A 21,494-nucleotide genomic window follows, 5' to 3' on the forward strand; every position below is an offset into this window, starting at 1 on the left:
GTAATTCCTCTTCCTGGCTAAAAGTCAAATCTGAAGAAATTATTACTGAAAGAGTCCGGTCAGGCCCTAGGAAAGCATATCTCAAATTAGATGGTAACTTTTTAAGATCTAACTTAGGGGGCTCAACTATAGAAAGTTTGAGAATGAAATTGGAAATAGGTCCTAAGGGCTCCACAGGTGTGTGAAGACTCAAGATTTCAGAAAAGAAAGTTTCACTATGATCTTCCAACTCATCCATACACTCTTGGAATTTTGAATCAAAACCAATATCAAAGTTGTAATTAAATTATCAGAAAAATCCAAAAAACCTCAAGCATATTGATCTCTTCTTCCATATGTGGTTACTTGCCTATCCTAAACATGTTAAACTTAACAGTTTGGTTGCTAAAAGATAACTTTAAGAAACTATTCCGGTAATTGATTAATGCATTATTGGTAGCCACGAATGGTCTTCCTAGAATTATGGGGATCTCATCCTTTGTTGAGAAGGGCTTGGTATCTAACACAATGAAATTAACAGGAAAAATAAATTCTCCCACCTTCAATAAGACATCCTCAACCATCCCTTTAAGAATCTTAATAGACCTATCTACCAACTGAAGAGTAGTTCCAGTGGCTTTCAATTCTCCCAATCCTAGTTTTTTATACACATGGTAAGGTAAAAGATTCACACTTACATCAAGGTCAAGTAAGGCATGCTCAATGATTAGGGTTAGGCTCTGGTTGACTAGGCAAAGTTTCTTTCTCATTCTCATACAAAATTGAGACAACTTAGGAGAGTTTCTTGTAAGATTTTGATGGCTTGTCATAGAGAGGGCCATATTCTTTTTCAAATCACTTACTCTACTTGCCTCTCCAGTGTTGGTAAACCCAAGGGGTTGCTAATAAGATAATGGGAGATGGGGCCTAGGGAAACTAGCCTGAGGTCCTACATTTTCCCTAGGAAAAGTATTTGGGGCAAAAGCTTATTGTGCAAAGGGAGGTCTTTGAGGTCTAGATTAACCTTAATTATGGAAATTGGAAGGCCCTACTTGATTGCTCTGGTTCCAAGAGAAATTTGGGTGATTTCTCTATCCTGGATTGTAAATATTACTATATGGATTATTCTGATATAAAGCCTTTACACTTTCATTGGAAGTGCCCCTAGAGGTGTTGGGGCATTCTTCTATGACATGTCCAGGGGACTGGCACCAAACACACATCTTAACCAGATTGATTGATGATCTTTAGGAACAATAGCCTCAATCATTTTAATAAGGCTATTTAAGTGGGCTTCCTTGGCTACTAACCCATCAACAAAATATCCTTTCCCTCCTATAGTTCTTTCACTCTCTTGGGTTGATTTCCATTCACGGGTTTTGTCAGCTAAGTCAAGTAAGAATTCTCATGCCTTTCCATCATTTGTAAATGATGTGAATCTCTCAAGGCACATAGACTCTATCATTTGTTTAATTGGGTAATCAATATCCATATAAATTATTTGACATAAATGCCATAAGTCTAGGCCATGGTGAAGGCATTCTTGGAGTAGATCCTTGAATCTCTCTGTATGTGTAGAAAAAGACTCATTAGTGTTTTGCCTAAACTGAAGGATATTACTTCTAAGCTTATTGATCTTATGAGTTGGGAAAAAACTTCTCGAGGAAGGCAACTATGAATTTCTCCCATGTGGTTATGGAATTTGTGGATAACCCATACAACCACTTCTTAGCTTGGTCTTTCAATGCAAATATAATGAACCTAAGCATAACAACAACATTAAAAAACGGTAGGATATTAATTAGAATACATACCTCTTCAAATTCCCTTAGAAATAGGTATGCATCCTCAGAGGTAAGCCAAATGGAAGTGGGGCAACATAGTGATGTACTGACATTTGAGCTCAGAATTATTACTCTGGGCTTGTGGTAGAACTAAGCAGGAAGGTCGAGCTGCTCTAGCAAGGTAGAACCTATCTTTCAGAGTTTTAGGTGGAGGATTTTGCTGTGTGTCTCCCATATTGAAAGGTACTAAAGAGAGTTAACGTTAAGTGTCACTACTTGTTAGATCTCTTCTTTCTAACTTATTCGCACTATTACATACCCACTTAGCAGTCATGCAACAGAACACTATCCACAACTAGAATAAGACAAACCACAAACACAAAAGAATAAATTTTTTTTTTTGAAAATTTTTCTCTGATTTTTTTTTGTGAGCTTACTGGCAGGGATCCAGGGTTGCTTAGGTCAATTCCTGAGGTACTGCTATAGGGCGAAACCTGTCTTTATCATACTGTAAGGCTTGGCGACCTCCACCGATACAACTATTATTGCAAATTGTTCTTCTCAGGAATTCAATAAAAGAAAAATAAAAACAAAATAAAGCAAACAAAGCACTTCGATTTAAATCAGAAATGGCACCAAAAACTTGTTTGAATTTTAAAAGTAATTGCAAGTGTATGGATCAGTGTAGCTAATGGGTCTAACACAAGGAGAGCAGCCACTTTTTTTGGCTAAAAATCAGAAATTTTATTGAAGAAAGAGAAAATAATACATCTCAAAAAGACAATTTATAATCCCCCACCTTCGGCATGGCCATCAGCAGAGGAGAACAAATTGAAAAAAATAGACATTAAATAAACAGAAACCTGGGTCTCGATTTTGCATCATGAACAATCTCTGACTGAATATGCGATAGGAAAGAGATATTAATGTCCGAAGAACTTGTTTTTGCTGCCTCCTTTGCAAGAAAATCTACTACGCAATTAGCTTTTCAAAAACAATGCGTTATCTTCCAATTTATAGAGTGTAGATAATCCTTCACAGACATCCAATCCTGAAAAACAAACCAAGGAATAGATTGGGATTGAATAGCTACCACCACTGCTGCTGAATCCGATTCAATCTAAAAAGCATCAATATGTAACTCTTTGGCTTTAAGAATTCCCTCCATAAGAGCAGTGAACTCAACATAGTAATTTGAGTGAACTCTTAAAAACTTCTTAAAGGAACCCACCACCAAGCCCCTATGATTTCGAAAAACTCCTCCTGCTCCTGATCTAATTCTAGCTTTATTTTTAGCTTCTTTTAGTAATGCAAAAGTGTAACGATTGATTATGGTGATCTCATGCTATCTATCGACCTAAAACAAATGCATCTAATATAACATCCTAACCAACGCATCTAGGGAAATTGGAATTGCAATTGAACGGCCTAACCATTCACATCTAACCCTAACCATTCATCATCTAGAAATTTAAATACTCAAACCATGCAATTAAAAAGCAAATAACTGAAAGTAAAAGTGCTAAAAAGTAAATAAATAAAATAAAAATGGAAAAAACCTAGAGAGAGGCACACAAGTAGGTATCTCTACTTAGGCCGAAGAATGCACCATAAATAATATGAGCTTTCCTACTTGATCAGAGAGTACTCTTACAAGGATTTTTTTACTTGGCTTTAGGGGAAATGATGCAATATAAATAATCAAAATAAAAAGATGGTTCTATAGCTAGAGAGGGGCAAAGCCAACACATGGATCTAGCCAAGGACCTTGAGGGAAAAGGAAAGCATTAGAGTAAAAACTGAAATTTAAAATTCTAAATTAAGAATGAAAGGGTAGCAAGAAGAGAGAATGAGAAGGGGGTGAAAAGACTACTGTAGAAGCCTACTTACTTGAATTTCAATACTTGAACTTGAAAACTGATTGAGATTTGAAAACTACCAGTACTAAAAATCAAATCTGGAATAGACCAAATCTGAAATTGCTAGTATTAGAGAAGACAAATCTGAAGAAAAAAACTGAACTTGAAAGACATGCTCCATAGCTTGTTCTTGTTCTTGTCACCTAGAACTAGAAATTAAAATTATTACACCTTTGAATAACTTGAATAACATGAACCATAAAAAAAAATAAAAATAAAAAATTGCATTCATAAAATAAAAACCAATTATAAAATTGTTTAAAGTAAGAAAAACTAAGAAGAACTAGAACTAGAACTAGAACTAGAATAAGAAGGAAAGCACAACTAAAAATTAAAGAAAAAGAAAGAAAGAGAGGGAAGCCCCTTTAGGGTTTGGTGGACTCCCTTTTATAGGGAATAGGGAGAGCGAAGGACATTCATGGGGATCCACCCTTGGATGATTTTGATGAGGTGGAGGGGGGATTGGGGAATAAAATAGGAAGTAGCGGATTTTTTCTTATTTTTTATCTTTTTTTCCTATATATTTTTTTTCCTTCTCTTTTGTGCGCAATCTCTTGGCTGAATTTGTGTGATGAGGTGGAGGAGAGAGAAGAGAGAGAGAGAGAAGAGAGAGAGAGAGAATCATCGGAGAGGAGATCTCCCACGATTTTGATTTCCTTTTTTCTTTCCTATTTTTTCCCTATTTTTTCCTTCTTTTTCTCTCTCTTCAAACTTGCACACAGTAAAACTCTAAAAAAATGTCAACCTAGAGGTTCGAACTTGAGATCTCCTAATGAGGAAGGGATTTTGCACACCACAACTCACCAACTACACTAGATAGTTGTTACCAAAAATGAATCTTCAATCACTTAAGGGTATTGTTCATCAATCCTTGTTGGCATTTAGAATATTCTTTGTATCTCTGGGACAATTGCAAACGAGTTGGCTTTACATCTCGGTTCAGTTCTGATCTATTATTCTTTTTCTGACTCGAAAAGAATAATCACTTGTACGGGTGACCAAACGGATGTGTATTTTTAATTGAACATGTCCATGTTGCTCAGAATTTCGTCCTCTTCGCAACCGTGAAAAGAAACAGGACCTCTGTATGTGTAAAATTAGAGATATAGTGCCCAATAGTCCTTAAGGCCTTGAAAATATAAAACCTAGGACAAGAGAGTAAAACCCAAGGTACTTTATTATAAATATGTAAAATGCATTACCCTAGATTTCACACATAAATGTGCTCATCAGTCCCAAATTGAAATACATGGGAGAACCATTGTAATATAAAGTCTGATCATTGCTGCCATTTTGTACCATGCATCTACTTACATATTTTTTTACTTTCATATGTTTCACATTGAAACAAATTGAATCAGAGAGAGAAAGAATTGATCAAAAGAAGTAACCTTTCCATAGAACAAAGAATTTGTTTCATTCTCTGTTATCCATTCTGGATACTCATGGCTTTAGGTTCTTTAATGTCACCAAAGCTAATATCACCAAGATCGCCCAAATAAGGAACTGGCTGCAACACACTAGTAAACTTTGGACCAGCCACTATCTGTTGAGAGCCTTGCAGCATGAGCAACCCACAGAGTAGTGTAAACTTCAGCCATCTATGAAATAATGTATTGGAGTATGAGGAAATAAGTGTAATCCTTTTTTGGCATAAGATCTCAAATTGCAAGTTCAATCTTGAACCAAAGAATTTTATGTATAGAAATCCTTTTGCGTCCCAAACGAAGAAGATATTGAAACACTACAGATGCAACAACTTTGGACATATTGTATGAGATTATAGAACTAAATTTCTCACACAAAGACAACAAAATAGAGGTGATCAAAGATTTATTAAAAATATAGAAGATATGGTGAACAGCTGGATTTCAAGAAAAAAGAAAGCATTGAAATCTCAGTTAGTTAAGAAAGTCTGGGTTGAGAGAGAGAGAGAGAGAGAGAGAGAGAGAGAGAGAGAGAGAGAGAGAGAGAGAGAGTGGAAGACGAAGAAAATAAAGCTTTTTGTTTTTCAGAGAGCTTTCAAAGCTTAAGGAAACTCTACTCTATGGATACTAAACAGTGGATACTCAAGTCATATGATTAAAGATAATGGAAGATTTGAGACAATACTAGACATTGAAGGTGGATCTGTAAAATTTGGCATTAACAATGGTACCGGATTACATGAAAGTTTTGTATTAGTCTCAATCATGGAAAAATAAAATCCAAAGATGTCTTTTATGTTGAAGGCCTCAAACACAACTTACTCAGCATCAACAAGATCTGTGACAAAGGACATGAAGTTACTTTCAACACCCAAGGGCATAAGAAGATCAAGTATTAGAAAGGTGGTAGCTATAGGACAAAGGACTTCATGGAATTTGTATAGCTTAATAAAGACAATGAATGACTCTTGCATGGCTAACATGGTCGAGGAGATATAGCTATGGCACAAAACACTTGGGCATATTGATTTAAAAAACCTTTCCAAGATTTCTTCAAACAAGGTAGTGAGAGATATTCTAATATTGAAGAAGCTTTCCAAACTTATCTGAGCATCTTGTTGGGAAGGAAAGAAAACAAGAGTCTAATTCAAGTCTGATGTAATCTCTCTCATCCCAAATGTCAAGGACTTCAGGGGCTTCTTGAATGTGAGATTGTAGTCCATTCAAGTACTTGTCCACAAGTACATCTTCCGGATCCATAATGTTGTTACGAATCACCAACTCATTGAACTCATTGGTGTATTGGTCTATTATTCAACTAACTTGTCTCAAGTTTTGGTACCACTGGTAGAGCTCTCTCTTATATCCTATGGGAAAGAAGTACTACACTTACACAGTCCGAATCTGAAAATAATTGCTTAAAAAATTCAACTCTTCTGGGTTAGATCTTTGAAAGGATGTGACTTCAACTCTTCAAGGTTAAAGGCTCAACTCTTCTAGGCTAATTGAAAGCCCCAATCTCTTCAAGGATGGGTGAAACGCAACTTGATTTCATAAGAACAACTCTTCAAGATTTATAAAAAGCTTGGAGCAACTTTGAAGTTTTTTTTGATTCAATTGTGTCTTTACAACTCAAGATTTGTCCTCTTTATATAAGACTACAACCTTTAATCTAGGAAACTATAACCATCTTTTAGAATTTCAAGTTGTGACATGGACCAATCACAAAATACATTGAAAAATAAAACTAAATAGAAATCTTAAAAATAGAAAAAGTAGTTGAGGTCTTCCATTTGTTGAAGTCTCTCATGCCTTGATTCAGAGTTGAGGTCTTCCAATGCCTTGATGCAAGACTCAATACTTTGATTCTTGTTTCAAGATGTGTAGTGACTTTCAAGTAGGCGTTCGGTGTAGCTTTCAAAGGAAGAGAAGCTTCTTGACTTAGGGAAGAACAAGAGGTACTTAAAGAAAGCTCTTAGGGACTTCCAATGGTGGATTTGGCCAAGAATGTTTGGACCAACTTCTTTGATGCTTTTTTATGGTTTGGTCCACAATGTTGTTGGAGCTTGGTCATAGCTTGGTCCAGGGCCAAATATGCTTTCTGGGCTTGGACCTTGAAGTGGGTAGATCTCCGCAAAGGCTTAGTTGTTGAGATTGGATGCAATTGGGCTGCATCAAAGTCAAAGGAATATTATTCTAACAAAATATTAGAGTTAATTCACACAGATCTATGTGATCCTATGAAGACACCAAACACCTCAGGAGAGAGATATATCATGTTATTTGTTAACGATCTCTTTAGAATGATATGTGAGATGTTTGTGAAACACAAGTTAGAGGTTTTAAAAAGATTTAAGATTTTTAAAAAGTAAGTTGAAAATCAAAGATAAAATGTCTAAGATGTGACAGAGGAAGTGACTACAATTTGGATGACTTTAAAGAATACTGCTATGAGCATGATATTAAGAAGCAAATCTCATCTCCAATAATACTCCAAAAATATTATACAGAGAAAGAACAGAACTGAACAGTTCCAGATATGGCTAGTTATGCTAGTAGAGAATGGCATGGCAAAAAAGTTTTGGAAGGAGGCAGTTCTAATTGTAATGTACATACATAATATGTGCATGTTGAGACCACATGAAAGCAAAACACTTTATAAAATTTGATTTGATAGAAGAGCTATAACAAGATACTTCAAAGTCTTTGGTAGAAAATGTTATATAAAGAACACAAACTAAGACATGGGAAAGTTTGATGTTCGGACTGATGAAGGCATCTATTTGAAAAAAATTGTGGAGAGTGTAGGTGTCACTGTTGATGGGAAAAGGGATGTATCCTTTAGCTAAGGTAATAAACTTCCAGATTTTGAAGATCTTGATGATAAGAATGACATAATTAACAATGGACCAAAAAGCAAAGATGAGTGTGAAGATAAGCAGGGTTAGATAAGCAGAGAAGGAACAATAGAACTGATCAACAAGGGACATATGACTTTATTATTGGTGACTCCACTACAGGTGTTTGGAGCAGAAGGATAAAGACCAATACCTACTCTCTCTTTCACTATATGAGCAAAAAATTGTTGATGAAGCAAGTAAGGATGAGAATTGGATGAAGGCCATAAATGGAGAGTTTGACCAAATAGAGAGAAAATTATACTTGAGATTTAGTCCCTAAGTCAGTTTACAAAATTGTAATTGGCACCAAACGGGTTTACAGAAACAAACTTAATGAAGATGGTCAAGTTGTAAGGAACAAAGTACAACTTGTATGCAAGTGATACTCTAAAGTGAAAGATAATGACTTTAAGGTAACCTAATTCCCTTTGTGAAAAGACTTGAGGCTATCAGAATGTTTTTGGCTTTGACAGTGTACAAGGGTTTCAAAGTCTACAGATGGATATACAATCATCTTTTCTCAATGGAAACTTGGAAGAGGAGGTTTACATAGACCACACTGATAGGTTTTAGTTAAGTGAGGACCCCACTTATATATGTAGGTTGACGAAGGCTTTGTATAATTGAGTGAGGACCCCACTCATAGTGTAAATTGGGATTAAAAAAGGGGTTAGTGGATAGCAATCTCTTCATCAAAACTGAAGAAAGTAGTCATCTTATGATAGTTGTGTATGCTGATGACATCATCTTTGGGGCCATAAAGATGAGTTGTGTTAGGGGTGTCAATCGGTAGGTCTGGCTCGGTTTCGGTCCGGGTTGAGTCGATTTCGGTGTGGGAAAGCTGAAATCGAAACCGAACCAATAAGAAAATTCTGGTTTCAGTTTGGTTTCGGTTTCGATGCGGTTTGATTTTGGTTTGTCTTCGGTTTCTTAAATTGATTTGTTACCGGGTTGGTTTTGATTTTTGGTCCAGTTTGGATTCGACTTTCCATACAAATGTATACAAAACTAGGCAAATTTTGATTTTTTTAATGAATTTTGGAGTGTTTCAGTTTCTTACCGGTTTGGTTTCAGTTTTGGTCCGGGTTTTGAGCCAGTTTCGGTTTGGTTTCGGGTTCATCCGGTTTTCGGTGTGGTTCGGTTTGGTTTTGGGGTTGCAATACTCCAAACTGAATTGAACCAATAAGGCTTCGGTTCGGTTCGGTCCGTGTTGTTATCGATTTGGTCTGGCCGGTTTCACCGGTTCGGTTTAGGAATTGACACCCCTAAGTTGTGTGAAAGATTTTACAATAAGGATGCAAGATGAGTTCGAAATGTCCATGTTGGGTGAACTCTCATATTTCTTGGATTTACAGATAACTCATATGAAAGAAGGCATTCTATCTTTTAGACTAAGTATGTGAGAGAGATTTTGAAGAGATTCACCATTGAGGATTACACGCATGTCAGTACACCTATGATGATTGGGTGTAACTTGAGCAAAAAAATTGGCTCTCCATTAGTTGATCACACTTCATATAGGTCAATGATTGGCAGCTTATTGTATTTGACAGCCAGTAGGCTTGGCATCTTATAAAAAGTATGTATGGTGGCAAGATTCTAAACAGGGCCAAAAGAGACACATGTGGTAGCAGTGAAGAGGATTTTTAGATATTTAAAGGGGACCAATGACTATGGATTATGGTTACCAAGACCAAGAGCTTTACTTTGTCAGCCTTTTTCAATGCAGATTAGGCAGGGTGTGTTGATTATAGGAAGAACACTAGTTGTGGTGCATTATATTTGGAGAATCGATGGTAGCTTGGCATTGTAAGAAAAAGAAAATTCAGTTTCTCTTTCAACGACAAAAACAGAGTAGATTTTAGCTACATCTTGCTGTACACAAGTGTTGTAGATGAAGCAATATTGAGAAATCTGAGCATTCGGGTGGAGAAGGTAGAGCCACTATATTGTGATAACACTAAGGCAATTAACATTTTCAAAAACCCGATTATGCATTAAAAAACAAAGCATATTGTGATTAGGTATCACTTCCTAAAAGATAAGATCACAAAAAGGTGAGGTTAGATTGGAGTTTGTTTCCAAAGTAGGGTAGGTAGTCAATATCTTCACCAAATTGCTTTCCAAAGAGCAGTTTGAGTTCCTTAGACATAAGCTGGGAGTGGTCATTATTCCCAAGCACTAGGTACACAGGGAAAGGGGGAGCATACTATTTGTTGATGCTTCCCCATATGGGACTCAGAGGGAGTCTAGTTGCCTCCATTTGGATTTGTTTACAAAGGGGGAGAGAGATTCCTCATCACTGCACAAAAGGATTAGAGCGTGTTCTATCTATTTTTATTAGTTTTGTGAAGAGAAGGTTGCCAACAACTCCAAAGCGGGAAATTATTGTTTTCTGGTTGTTCTTGTTAGCAATCTCGACCATATGATAATGATGATGAGGCCAACAATGATGACATGGCAGAGTATGATCTCTCAAATAAGCTGGCAGTGCTGTGTCGAGTGAGGGATAATGTTGGAGATTCTGATGCAAACATGGTGTGTGGTGTGGATTTTTGGGTCCAATATAGACAATTTTGACCTAATTTCACTCATGGGAATTTTCTTCATTGAAGATAAATTTTCTGGGTGTTGACTCTTGCATGTGAGTTGAATAATATAAAATAGTTTTCAATGCACCTAGATTTGTCCGGATTTTGTATCGGATGAAGAAGTTATGACTTTTGCAAATTTCAGGGGCATTTTGGCTTTTTTACATGGATGAGAATGTTGATTGGTTGTTCTAGAAGGTTGTAGAGCTTCAAGTCATAAACAAACCTATTTTGTTTCGACTTAGAAATCGTATGATGGAGTTATGGAGATTTCTGTGGAACCAGATTGAAAAATCAGAAATCTAACTTGGAAAATGTTCTAGGTAACCCTAAGGATTTTTGGCATTTTACTTTTGGATTGGATGGCCTTTCTAAAATGATTGAAAATCTGCCCAGTTGAGTTAATGGAGATTTTTTGCATATATTCTTTACATCGAAGGGGATTTGAAGTAATAAGGAGATGTATAAATGATTCTAGATCCACGGATCTGAGAAGACCACGCAGCTCCGATTCTCATCCAAGCATGCGCACGAATAAGACTAACAATAACTGCTAAAGATGCTCTTGTGAACCCTCTTATTGGTCAGGGGCTTCACAATAAATTGTTCCATGCTACACCTGATCCGGGGTTGCTTGTGTGAAATGAGTGCATGTTGTCCATATTGAGTTCTCTCACTCGTCGTGCCTAGTCAATCCTCATCCAAAGGCCTTCTCTGACACATTTGATGGCCCATATGAGATCTATGAATTGCAGCCAGTAAAAGTCGATACGTTGCTTCTGGCAGTGTTATTCTTGCACTCAAAGTCAGCCTTACGTCAACTCCTTGATTCGAATCTTGCGGTCAAGATTCGTTGTCCGTTATAAGCATCCAATGGCTAACTCTTCACGTGCCTTTGGAGGTGTGATCCAACAATTATGATTTGATCAGTTCTTTAATGTAGCGCGAATGGACCAAAAGACCTCTAGGAAATTCCAAATGAATTATTCTGATTGGCGCTCATTGCTTTGATGATATCTCCTCTTCCAGAGGCCCTTTTGGCTCATTCAAATTGTAAAAATCTCAAACTTTTCAATGCTATCCTCTATGATAGGAGGACTTTTTGAGAGAGAAATAGGTGTGGATTTCTTAGAGAAACTTTCCCCATTGCTTGTAAGTGTATTTTGTGTCCATCCATGCCTCTAGTAAGTTAAAAACACTCCATTAATGGTGTTGTTAAAGGTTAGTTGATGTACTATTGCAAGGTACTAAATGTGAGTCAAGGAAAAATGGAAAGGAGAGAGAAGTGTGTTAGGGTTTGAGCCCTTTTGTGCATTAGAAGACAAAGAAGCGGTTTTTTTGGTGTCCAACTTGATTGGTGTGCTCACTTGAAGATTTAAGGTTTCTACTCTAAAGGAGGGTTGAAGATTCAAGTTTGCTTTGAGACAACTTTATGAACACTAGACAAGAGTTTTTAGATTTTCTATCCTCATATTTACTTTGCCATTACTGTTTGTGATGACATATGGTTGCTAGTTGTAGGAGAATGTATTGTAAAAGAATGCTAGCTTAAATTTAGTTATAGGACAATCTCTATATGTCCAATCTTGTTGCTTTAACTCTATAGGGTTGTTTAGTGGGTGTTAGACACCTAGGGTGGGTGCTCCTTTATAGTGGATTCTGCTAACTGTAATGGCACCATGTACTTTCTCGATTTTATGCTGGGGAAACTTGGGAGTGCATGCTCGAAGTGTAGATGTTACATTAGTTGAGTATTGAGTAGATATGGAGCCTTTACAGGCACTACTTCGGGGACATAAGCATCTTGCTGAACCTCATAAAATCTTGGTGTTGTGCGTGTGGATTTATTTTGTATTGTACTGCTTAGAAGTGCGCGTAATATAAATGAGTGTACACGCTTGGAAGTGCTTATGAGAGGTTGAGTGTGCATACGACTGTATTTGCAGCTACAGGGTTTACACAAATTGCCACATCAGTTCATTCGCTTAATGAAAAAGAAAAATTGTTTACACTCATTCAACCCTTTCTCATTGTCTGTTGGGACTCAACAATGGTAAGATTTTCTCCCCAATTAAGTAGTTTGCAGAAAGTAGTTGAGTTAATAAAACAAGAGTCGTTGCAATCGAATGTGTCCTTAATTTTCTCTAATTTTTCTTTTAGAAGCTCATGCTATGCCTTGGATTCCTCTTAGCATTATGGATGCAAATGATTCTTGGCCATGGAGTCCGTCTACGATGTAAACTTTTTTGACGAATCTTCTTATCACTTGGCTCTTTCAAGACCCCATAATTCTTGATTACAGACCTATTTTGGTCCAAAATGTGGAACTAACTCTATATATGGTAAATAATGTTTAAATGCTAGACATATTTCACAGGGCCTTTTATGTCCACTTTGTCATAATTGAAGAATTTGTTATCCATGCTTTGTTTCACTGTAATTTTACTAATTGTTGTTGGATCACTTCTCCTTTTAGAATCAATAGAAGGGAAATCCAAGGTACTAATGTGAAAGATTTAATTCTATCTTTCTTGAATTCCTCCTCTACTAATCAGATGCCTCATTGGGCTTCTCAATGATTGGAGAGGATCTTTCTTGAATTCCGCCTCTACTAAATTGATGACCCAAAGGTTACAATTTAGGCAGCTGACAATATACTCAGATTCTAAAGCATAAAAGTATTTTTTTTCCCCTTCTCAAATCATCCTTCATTCTCAATAGATTTGGTTCTCATGTTATAGGAGAGGATACTCTTTTACTTTGACAGTTCTTTTTTTTTTTTTAATTCATTTCTGCTTATTCCTCGCTTGATCGATGGTAATGATGATGCCATGTCTTGGCTAATGGTGTTTCCATTTTACAACTGTCTAAAGTGGGGTACTTACAACCACCTACACATCTACCATGTCAATCCTGACCTCTCGGGCAGGAAATTCTCATCTTATCTATTTTAATAATAGTTCTCTTTTTTATAAAAATAAAAAAAGGTTGAAAAGATATTCTATCTTGTTTGGTTAATTTACTACTGAATATTGACTAGAAGATTGCACTAAAAGAGAAAATCAGAATATCTCTCTTTAGTCCTATAGTAATTATTGGCGGTAAGACCCAGGAAAAAACCCAAGTTCTTTCTGGGACTCCAGAGAAACCCTAGTAGACATTGGAGAAACAACCAAAACATAGCCCAAATCAGCCCTTATGAGTATGTAGAGCAGAGATTGACCAAATAAGTTAAAGAAGGCTAAGAATTAGCTACCACTTGGATGTGATCTCATGCCATGTTGCAAGCTTATTAGATAAGCAAAGCATTCTCAAGATAAAAGAATTAAAAAGGGAGAGATAAATAAGAGGGCAAAAGTTGCGGTTCCATTTGTTCGCAAGCAAAATCAGAGGAAGGGAAATGGAATCAAATAAATAATAAAATGAAATTTTTTGTAATCATTATCTAGCAAAAGTTGTTTAATTCATACCTGCTAGGTAGAAATACAAATTATAGTATTCATATTTAAGAAATGTAAATTTTTATCAAAAAATAAATTTTTTGTGATAATTACCCGTATGATGCAGTTAATTCTAAAACAAATCATATTTGATTATTAAATATCACTTTACTCTGTAATTGAATTTTTTTGATTTCTTAAAAAAAAAATCTTTAGATTTAAAAATTAAAATAAATTTTGTATTAAAAGTTATATTTAGCAAATGTAGTAAAAGTTTGGTTAGATTATACAATCATGATAACGGAACTTTTTTCTTTCCTTTTCAAAAGTGATTTAACTTCCTTTCCCTTTCCTTGCAAACAAACAAAACTACAATGTATCATCATATAGACTAGAAGTTTTCACCCAAAAAAAAAATTAGAGGTAAGCCTATTAATTGTCAATAATTTAGTCAATTTTTTTTCCTTTCCAACACTGTTTTGATATTGGAATTTTTATGTCGCAGATCAAGGTCATTAAATGAAGGGTCTTTGGTTGATGGTGCTGCAAAGGAAATCCATGATCCGGAAAAATAAACCACCTAAATGAAATAAAACTCATATCCTATCCCATATGTATTAAATGCCTGAAATACTCTTAGACTCTGATTTTATCTCCAAAATACCAAACCCTTATCCTAGTTACAGAGATCAACAATCCCTCACCCAGTGCTCATCTCTCTTTTATCCCAATCTTTGTATTTATTGAGTTATATATATATATATATATTCTTTTAATAAAATATTTAAAACGCATTTAGGGCATTTTGTACTATGAGAAGAAGAATGATTCCATCTACCTTATCTATTGTTTCACACCACAGATTCCCTTAACTGCACCATGGATTAGAAAATTTTCTTTAAATATTTATATTATATATTTCTATAATAAGGTTTCCAATGGCCCTTCGGATCCTCTAAGATCACAAAGTATCTTAACATTGTATTAAATTAACGTAATAATGGCTGTTGCCGTTTGGAAATCGCTTTCTCTTCATCACCTTCGTTGTCCCAGTATGCCTCAGAGTCTCTTTGTCTCTAATTAAATTTTATTACTTGATACTCGGACCGGGACATTTAAGGTCACTGTCCGGCCCTACTCAACCACCCGGCCGGTTCCTATTATAATTAATACCGATTTTTATTACTCATTAACCAACTCAAACACGTAACATCCACCTTTAATTTTTGGTCTCACCAAACTCATTTTGGGTTGCATACATGCATCATCATAGAGTACATCTCTCTCTCTCTCTCTCTCTTAGTGAAAATTTTTATTTATATCTTCCATGGCGTTTGGGTATAAAGGAACAAAATGGGGACAGTGAATTCTGTCCAAGTGTTACCTTTGAGAAGCAGACAGAAAGGGGACCTTCCCAGCCCTTAAGCCTTTATTAGTGTTACACTTCTCCAGAAGTCAGAACCACAAAAACCCATCGCCTCCTTTTGTCTTCCTCCCTCTCTATTTCTCTTATTACTCTTGAGTTGGGCTTTAATTATCACTTTTAAGCAATTATTATTTGGGTAAGCATTGAAGGAAGAGGCAGCTTTAGAAGAAGGGGTCAGGGGGCAGAAGAGTTGCATGTAAAAAGGACAAGGCTTTTGCAGGATTTGGTGTCCCTTCCCATTGTTAAGCGTGAATTAATGAAGCAGAAGTACTACCTGAAGAAAGAGAGAAGATATTAAAGCCTATAATCCCAAAAAAAAGAAGAGGAGATTGTTGTGAAAGATGAGGCCCAAGATCATTCTTTTTGGAGACTCCATTACTGAAGAGTCTTTTGGAAAGGGAGGTTGGGGAGCAGCTCTTGCTCACCATTTCTCTCGCAAGGTACGTTCTCACCTTTCTTCTACTTTATATTGAAGATAACTTCTCTATTTCACTATTTTCTTCTCTGTTACATGAACGGCATCGAGGGTTATTAATTATTATGTTTTTCTTTTGAATTGGTTATTAAATTTTGTTTTTTTTTTTTTTTAAATCTTAAAGTGAATGATTTTGATTGATGGTAAGGTGGACTTGGTGCTTCGAGGATATAGTGGGTATAACACACGATGGGCCCTGCATGTGATGGAGAAGGTTTTTCCGGCGGAATCGGAGGGTGGTGGTGGTGGTGGTGGTGGAGCGCCGCTGGCGATCACCGTTTTCTTCGGCGCCAACGACGCTTGCCTTCCCGATAGATACGGTGCCTTCCAGCACGTTCCTCTCCTCGAGTACAAGCAGAATCTCCATTCCATCGTCTCCTTTATCAAGGTCTCTCTCTCTCTCTCTCTCTCTCGCACACACCGACACAGACACACTCTCGAGAGGGTCGACCAAAAGGGTCTGTTATGTCTATATTCATTGCACAAGTAGTGAATGAGTGAGAAGAAATAATTAGGTAAGAGGCGAAAGCGACGCATCTGCTCATCTGGGTGCCGCCTTGGCCGAAGGTGGCTTAAATATAAGCATGTTTCAGGGTCAGTTTCTAAGAGCGATAGACAGATAGTCAAGGCGCATTGATTGGGCTTGGGCCTATATGTTTAGGCCCAATATCGATTGTCCGTTGGTGATAAAGTGAGCTGGAATCACTGAAAATAGCTCAAGTGCATATCAGCATCACAAAAACAGTTACCATGAGAGTAAAGACGGCGTGTGGGCATGGGAGTGAGAGGCCTTCAACCCCACTTGTCCTGTCAGTTAACCCCTCCCTCTCACATAGTCACATGTAACCTTTGAGCCCCACTTGTTCCGCATGGGGCTTCTCTATGGCGTGGTACTTTGTGTAGCACATATCTGATGGTTGAGAGCATCTTGCAGTGTGTGCCTAATTGCTCTTGGCTGTCGGATGTGTGCTGCACTCTGCATAGAGTGCGGGTCATAGAGGGGCCGGATACACTTGTTCCTACCACTGTCATTGACCGTTTGGCTGAATGGGGCGATTGTAGACATGGAAAGACATGATTTTTCCATGAGTTGATTAGTGTGAAAATCGTCTACCATCGTTGCATCGGTGCAGTGAGTGTGGGTAGCTGGGAGTCTCTTGGAGCACGTGTCCAGATGATTCAATCGTTCGATGCTCCCCACACCTCATTGCTCCTGCAAAGGATGTGTAGATATTAAGAGAAAGTTTTCCTCCACACGAGATGGTTCATCGTATCATCTTAAGATTCACAAATCCCTATAGTTTTCAGTATGTTTTCCAAAATACTCTTTGATACCTTCTTAGGTACATCTGATGTTCCCGAGGTCAATGGATTTCTCTTTCATGTGTCTTATACATACAGTTTTTGCCCTATTATCATTCGAGTCGACTAGTTGTGAGTTCAAGTCAGCACACCCCATTATCACTCTTTGGTCTTGCGGAAGTACTGCTTTCGTATGGGAGTTTTAGCATGGGTCATGATCAGTGATACTATCATGGTGCACCCTTTTTTACTTTGAAAAAAAAAGTTTTAGTTATTGATTCGTTTTCAGACCTATGGGATCGGATAGGCCCATCCGATCGTCCAATATCAATACTTTGGCTGACTCATCGATACGGTATGGACATGGCATGGATCATGGTTACCATTGTCCAAATTTGGTTAGGTATTGATATATTTGAGGACAAAATCCGATAGAATTGACTGGTACCAGTACCTAAAACCATGGTCTCATACAACCGATGTGAGACTACTGACTCAATAATTCTCAATAGATCCAGAGCTGAAGCCAACTAGACAAACTTACTAATGAGTAAATGGTAGGTGGGTTGCCCAACTCGATTACCCAAGCCCTGGTCAAGTGGAATAGGGGTTGGTTGCTTGAACGCCGCTGGTCTGGCTGGACCCTTTTGGCTCAACCGGCATGGTTGGCCTGCCATTACATGAGAGGAGAGGCCTCCTCTTGTCTCCTTTCCTCCTGGAATGATGAATGGAATCAATTCTTCTGGATTCTCTTTTTTTCCATTTCCATTTTTATTCCTTTCCGAAACTATAAGACGAGCCTCCGTCTAATCCATCGCGTCACATGCACATTATGCGTTCACAGACTTCTCTTCGGAACTTGGAGAGCCCTTCTTTAATCAAAATTGCCTGTGGGGAGAGAGAGAGAGAGTACTCATTCAAATTAGTGCTCAACAACGTCACCTTTTTAAAAGAAGTGGCTCCTGCTGCTTTCGTATAGACATGCAACAAAGAGGGACCCACAAATATGAACTATGTTCTATCAATCAATGTACGATTGGATTTTCTTTTGGTTTGGATTATGGAATTTTTTTTTTTGGTGAGAGGATTATGGATCTTATCATAGAAATGGATTTCCCTTTCCTATTTTGAGTCTTGACTATACAATTTGATTGGAGCGGGTGCTGGGCTGCACTTTACCAAATTAGTTTATTGGATTAAGGGTGGTCCCAGGACTAGAGAGTTCTGTTTTTCTTTTGGTTTTTTCCTTCTTTGGAGGGATGAAATGGTGGACTAGGGAATTTTTGGGCTCCAAAGTCCAAACTGACAAATGGGCGTTGAGGGAAGAGGGGTCTAGTGTTGACCTCCAATCAAGTTCTAAAATGTGGTCCATTACCTTGCTTTGGTGCGGCCCATTAAGCCCTACTAACCCATATTTTTGTGGGCCGTGGGAAAAGTGGTCAAACAAATGGGCCCACTTGAATCCGATGGTTTTTTTCTACCCAAAAAAAAAAAATCCGATGGCTTTTTTTGTGCCAGGGCGTGGGCCTTAGCAAAAAGGTAGTCAAACAAATGGGCCCACTTGAATCCAATGGTATTTTTTGCGGGGCGTTGGCCTTGGCATGAAAGTAGTCAAGCAAATGGGCCCCCTTGAACCCAATGGTTTTTTTTTGGTTGCAACGGCCCATTGGAGTCATATAAGGCACCCACAGATGAGTCATGAAGAGGATCCACAGAGGGGTCAGATTGAAGTCCAAGAGGGCCTCGGCCTTCTTGGAAAGCAGGAAAGATACTAAACTGTTGCAGGTATTATTATCTCATGCGGCTACCTGTTTGATTGCAGAAGCGATGGCCTACCACGTTGGTGCTGCTTATCACTCCTCCTCCCATCGACGAAGACGGCCGCATACAGTAAAGTTTCCACCACTCCTTTTTCATTCATTAGTGTTAAAAGTTCTACTACTATATATACCAGAGTTTTAAAAATTGAAAGAAAAACAAAGAAAAAAAAGGCTGCCTGATTGTGTGGTTCTTATGCACCTAGATAAAGGAGCACACAAAATTACTGTCCAGTCTTCATAAAATTCAAAAAGTCCATCCATATTAATGCCCTTGTGTGCCCCCTCAATCCGCACTGGTGCAGGGTCCACTTGATCAGGTAGCGATCCCTATGCAAAATCTGAAGTGTTCTTGCTTAATAAAATGTTGCAGGCATCCTTTTGTGGAGAACCCATCTGGTCTCCCCGAGAGAACGAATGAGACTGCTGGGACTTATGCAAAGGTCTGCATCGAGGTTGCCGGAGAATGTGGGGTCCCTGTAGTTGATCTCTGGTCCAAAATGCAGCAGTTTCCTGGATGGCAGAAAGATCATCTTAGGTATATCATGAGCCTTCCTCTGTCTCTTTAGTTTCTAATGAAAGGTATTTTACAAACTACTGTGGAGGTCAACCTAAAAACTTTAGCTATTTGGTAGAGAAACCTAACTGGTATACCAAGGTATCTAAAGCTTTTCTGATGTGAGATTATTCCCAACAACATTTTATTTTTATTTTTTATTTATTTATTTTTCACTAGAAATTCATAACTTGAATTAAAATAGAAGAAAAATGTACATCAAGATAAAAATTGAGCGAGAAGAAAAGGCCCCACCTTCGGCATTGCCATTAGCAGGAAACCTTCTCACTCGTAAAAAAGATATCTAACCCTGGTTCACTCCACTTCACCTTCGGCATTGCCATTAAAAAAAAAAAAAAAAAAAAAAAAAAAGAGAATCCACTAACTGAATCTGTTAGTCCTTAATGTACTGTTTATCTTTATTGGAATCGCAGGGATGGCTTGCACCTCACTCCAACCGGGAACCGTATTGTTTTTGATGAAGTGGTGGAGAAGTTCAGAAAGGAAGATTTGAGGCTTGAAACCTTACCTGCCGATCTCCCACTCCTGGCAGAGATGGATCCTTCAGATCCACTCAAGTCTTTCAAGGATTGAATTTGGCGTATGTGAAAGGGATATGAAGATGACTCTTCATTGTTCTGTGTTCTTCTACATATCTTATTTTTATTATATAAGAGTTAATCTATAGATAGTATATATGTTATCTAGTAGATATATATCATGCTCTACCCATATGGCTGAAGGTCATGACATGAAGTTTAACTACTGAAACCTGTATCACATTACTCATCACCAGGTTCATCAGACCTTTGGGTGGGGTGGGGGCTACTAGTTTCCCTTGTCCCGTCTCCTAAAATTCCTGAATTTGCTTATTGTATGCGAAACAAATCTAAGGTAATTGAAGGTTTCTTTATAAGTGATTTAGTTGAGGAAATCCAAGGGGTAGCGCAGTTGGTGAGCAACGAACTTGGTATGAGCCGTAAATTCAGGCATCTTAAGTTCAACTCTTACTACGCACACCTTGGGCCACTCACACGGGGGTGTTTAGTGTTCTTCTCTGTTTTTAGTGAAAATTGAATAATTCTCATTCAACCTACGCATGACCCGGTCCATGCAATTGTGGGGTTAGTTTGGACCCGTGGGATTAGTCATGCCAAAGGCCTGAATACCCGTCGTTAGCCAAAAAAAGAAAAAAATTAGTTGAAGAAAGGTTTGAGATGGTTTCAACATGTAAAACGCCACAAATGTGCCAATAAGTAGCACTGATACGCCATTGGATGGATTGAAAGTGACATGGGAGAGATTAGCTAGTGAGAAAGATTGATGGGTTTGGATTAACTTCAAACATGACTTTAGACATAATTGAATAGATTACACAATTCTTTAGTTGAACATATATTGGAATATGGCTGAGTTGAGCTTGAGTTTCATATAGGTTCTATGAGAGTGTAATATAGTATGTAGTAGTGAACAAGTGCATGGGGTGCATGGAAGCCTGTAGCTATCCGGAGGTCTTGGGTTCCAGATATCTGCCCCTAAAAAAAAAAACCTCATTTTGGATGTGCTTGGAAATCACAATTGACTATGCAATGGCATAATCTCTCTTTGCTAATCTCTTGGACACCAGACCTGCCTTGGTTCAATTTGTAGCACTTTGTTTTACCATCATTGAATCAAGACTCTTAAAGGCACAAATGTCATAACCTAATGAATCAGTAAAAAGAAATATAAAACAAAGAGAACTCAAGAGACAAAGAAGTGAATAGCCGCTTGGTCGGTTGGTTGGTGGCTTGCCTGTTGAGTGCTAGCCCCCAGGAGGCAATTAGCTCTTAAAACTCATCCATCAAAGAATCAATTTTTCGAAATGTGAAAGATTAG

General features: G+C 37.7%; 1 protein-coding gene and 1 non-coding gene across 2 annotated transcripts; both read left to right on the forward strand.

The window, feature by feature from the left end:
• The first annotated feature begins 1,502 nt into the window (after positions 1-1,502).
• Positions 1,503-1,609, forward strand: LOC122062206. The gene has a single exon (XR_006134835.1). It is a non-coding gene; the product is annotated as a small nucleolar RNA R71 (small nucleolar RNA).
• Positions 1,610-15,411: 13,802 nt separating this feature from the next.
• On the forward strand, positions 15,412-20,532 carry LOC122061218 (GDSL esterase/lipase At5g45920). Its single transcript, XM_042624427.1, has 5 exons — positions 15,412-15,906; positions 16,090-16,329; positions 19,066-19,133; positions 19,434-19,598; positions 20,051-20,532. The coding sequence occupies exons 1-5, from the start codon at positions 15,808-15,810 to the stop codon at positions 20,208-20,210; spliced, it is 732 nt and encodes a 243-aa protein (XP_042480361.1). The 5' UTR covers positions 15,412-15,807; the 3' UTR covers positions 20,211-20,532.
• Positions 20,533-21,494: the final 962 nt, after the last annotated feature.

This window comes from Macadamia integrifolia, chromosome 14 (assembly GCF_013358625.1).
Source record: "Macadamia integrifolia cultivar HAES 741 chromosome 14, SCU_Mint_v3, whole genome shotgun sequence".
Classification (NCBI taxonomy): Eukaryota; Viridiplantae; Streptophyta; class Magnoliopsida; order Proteales; family Proteaceae; genus Macadamia; species Macadamia integrifolia.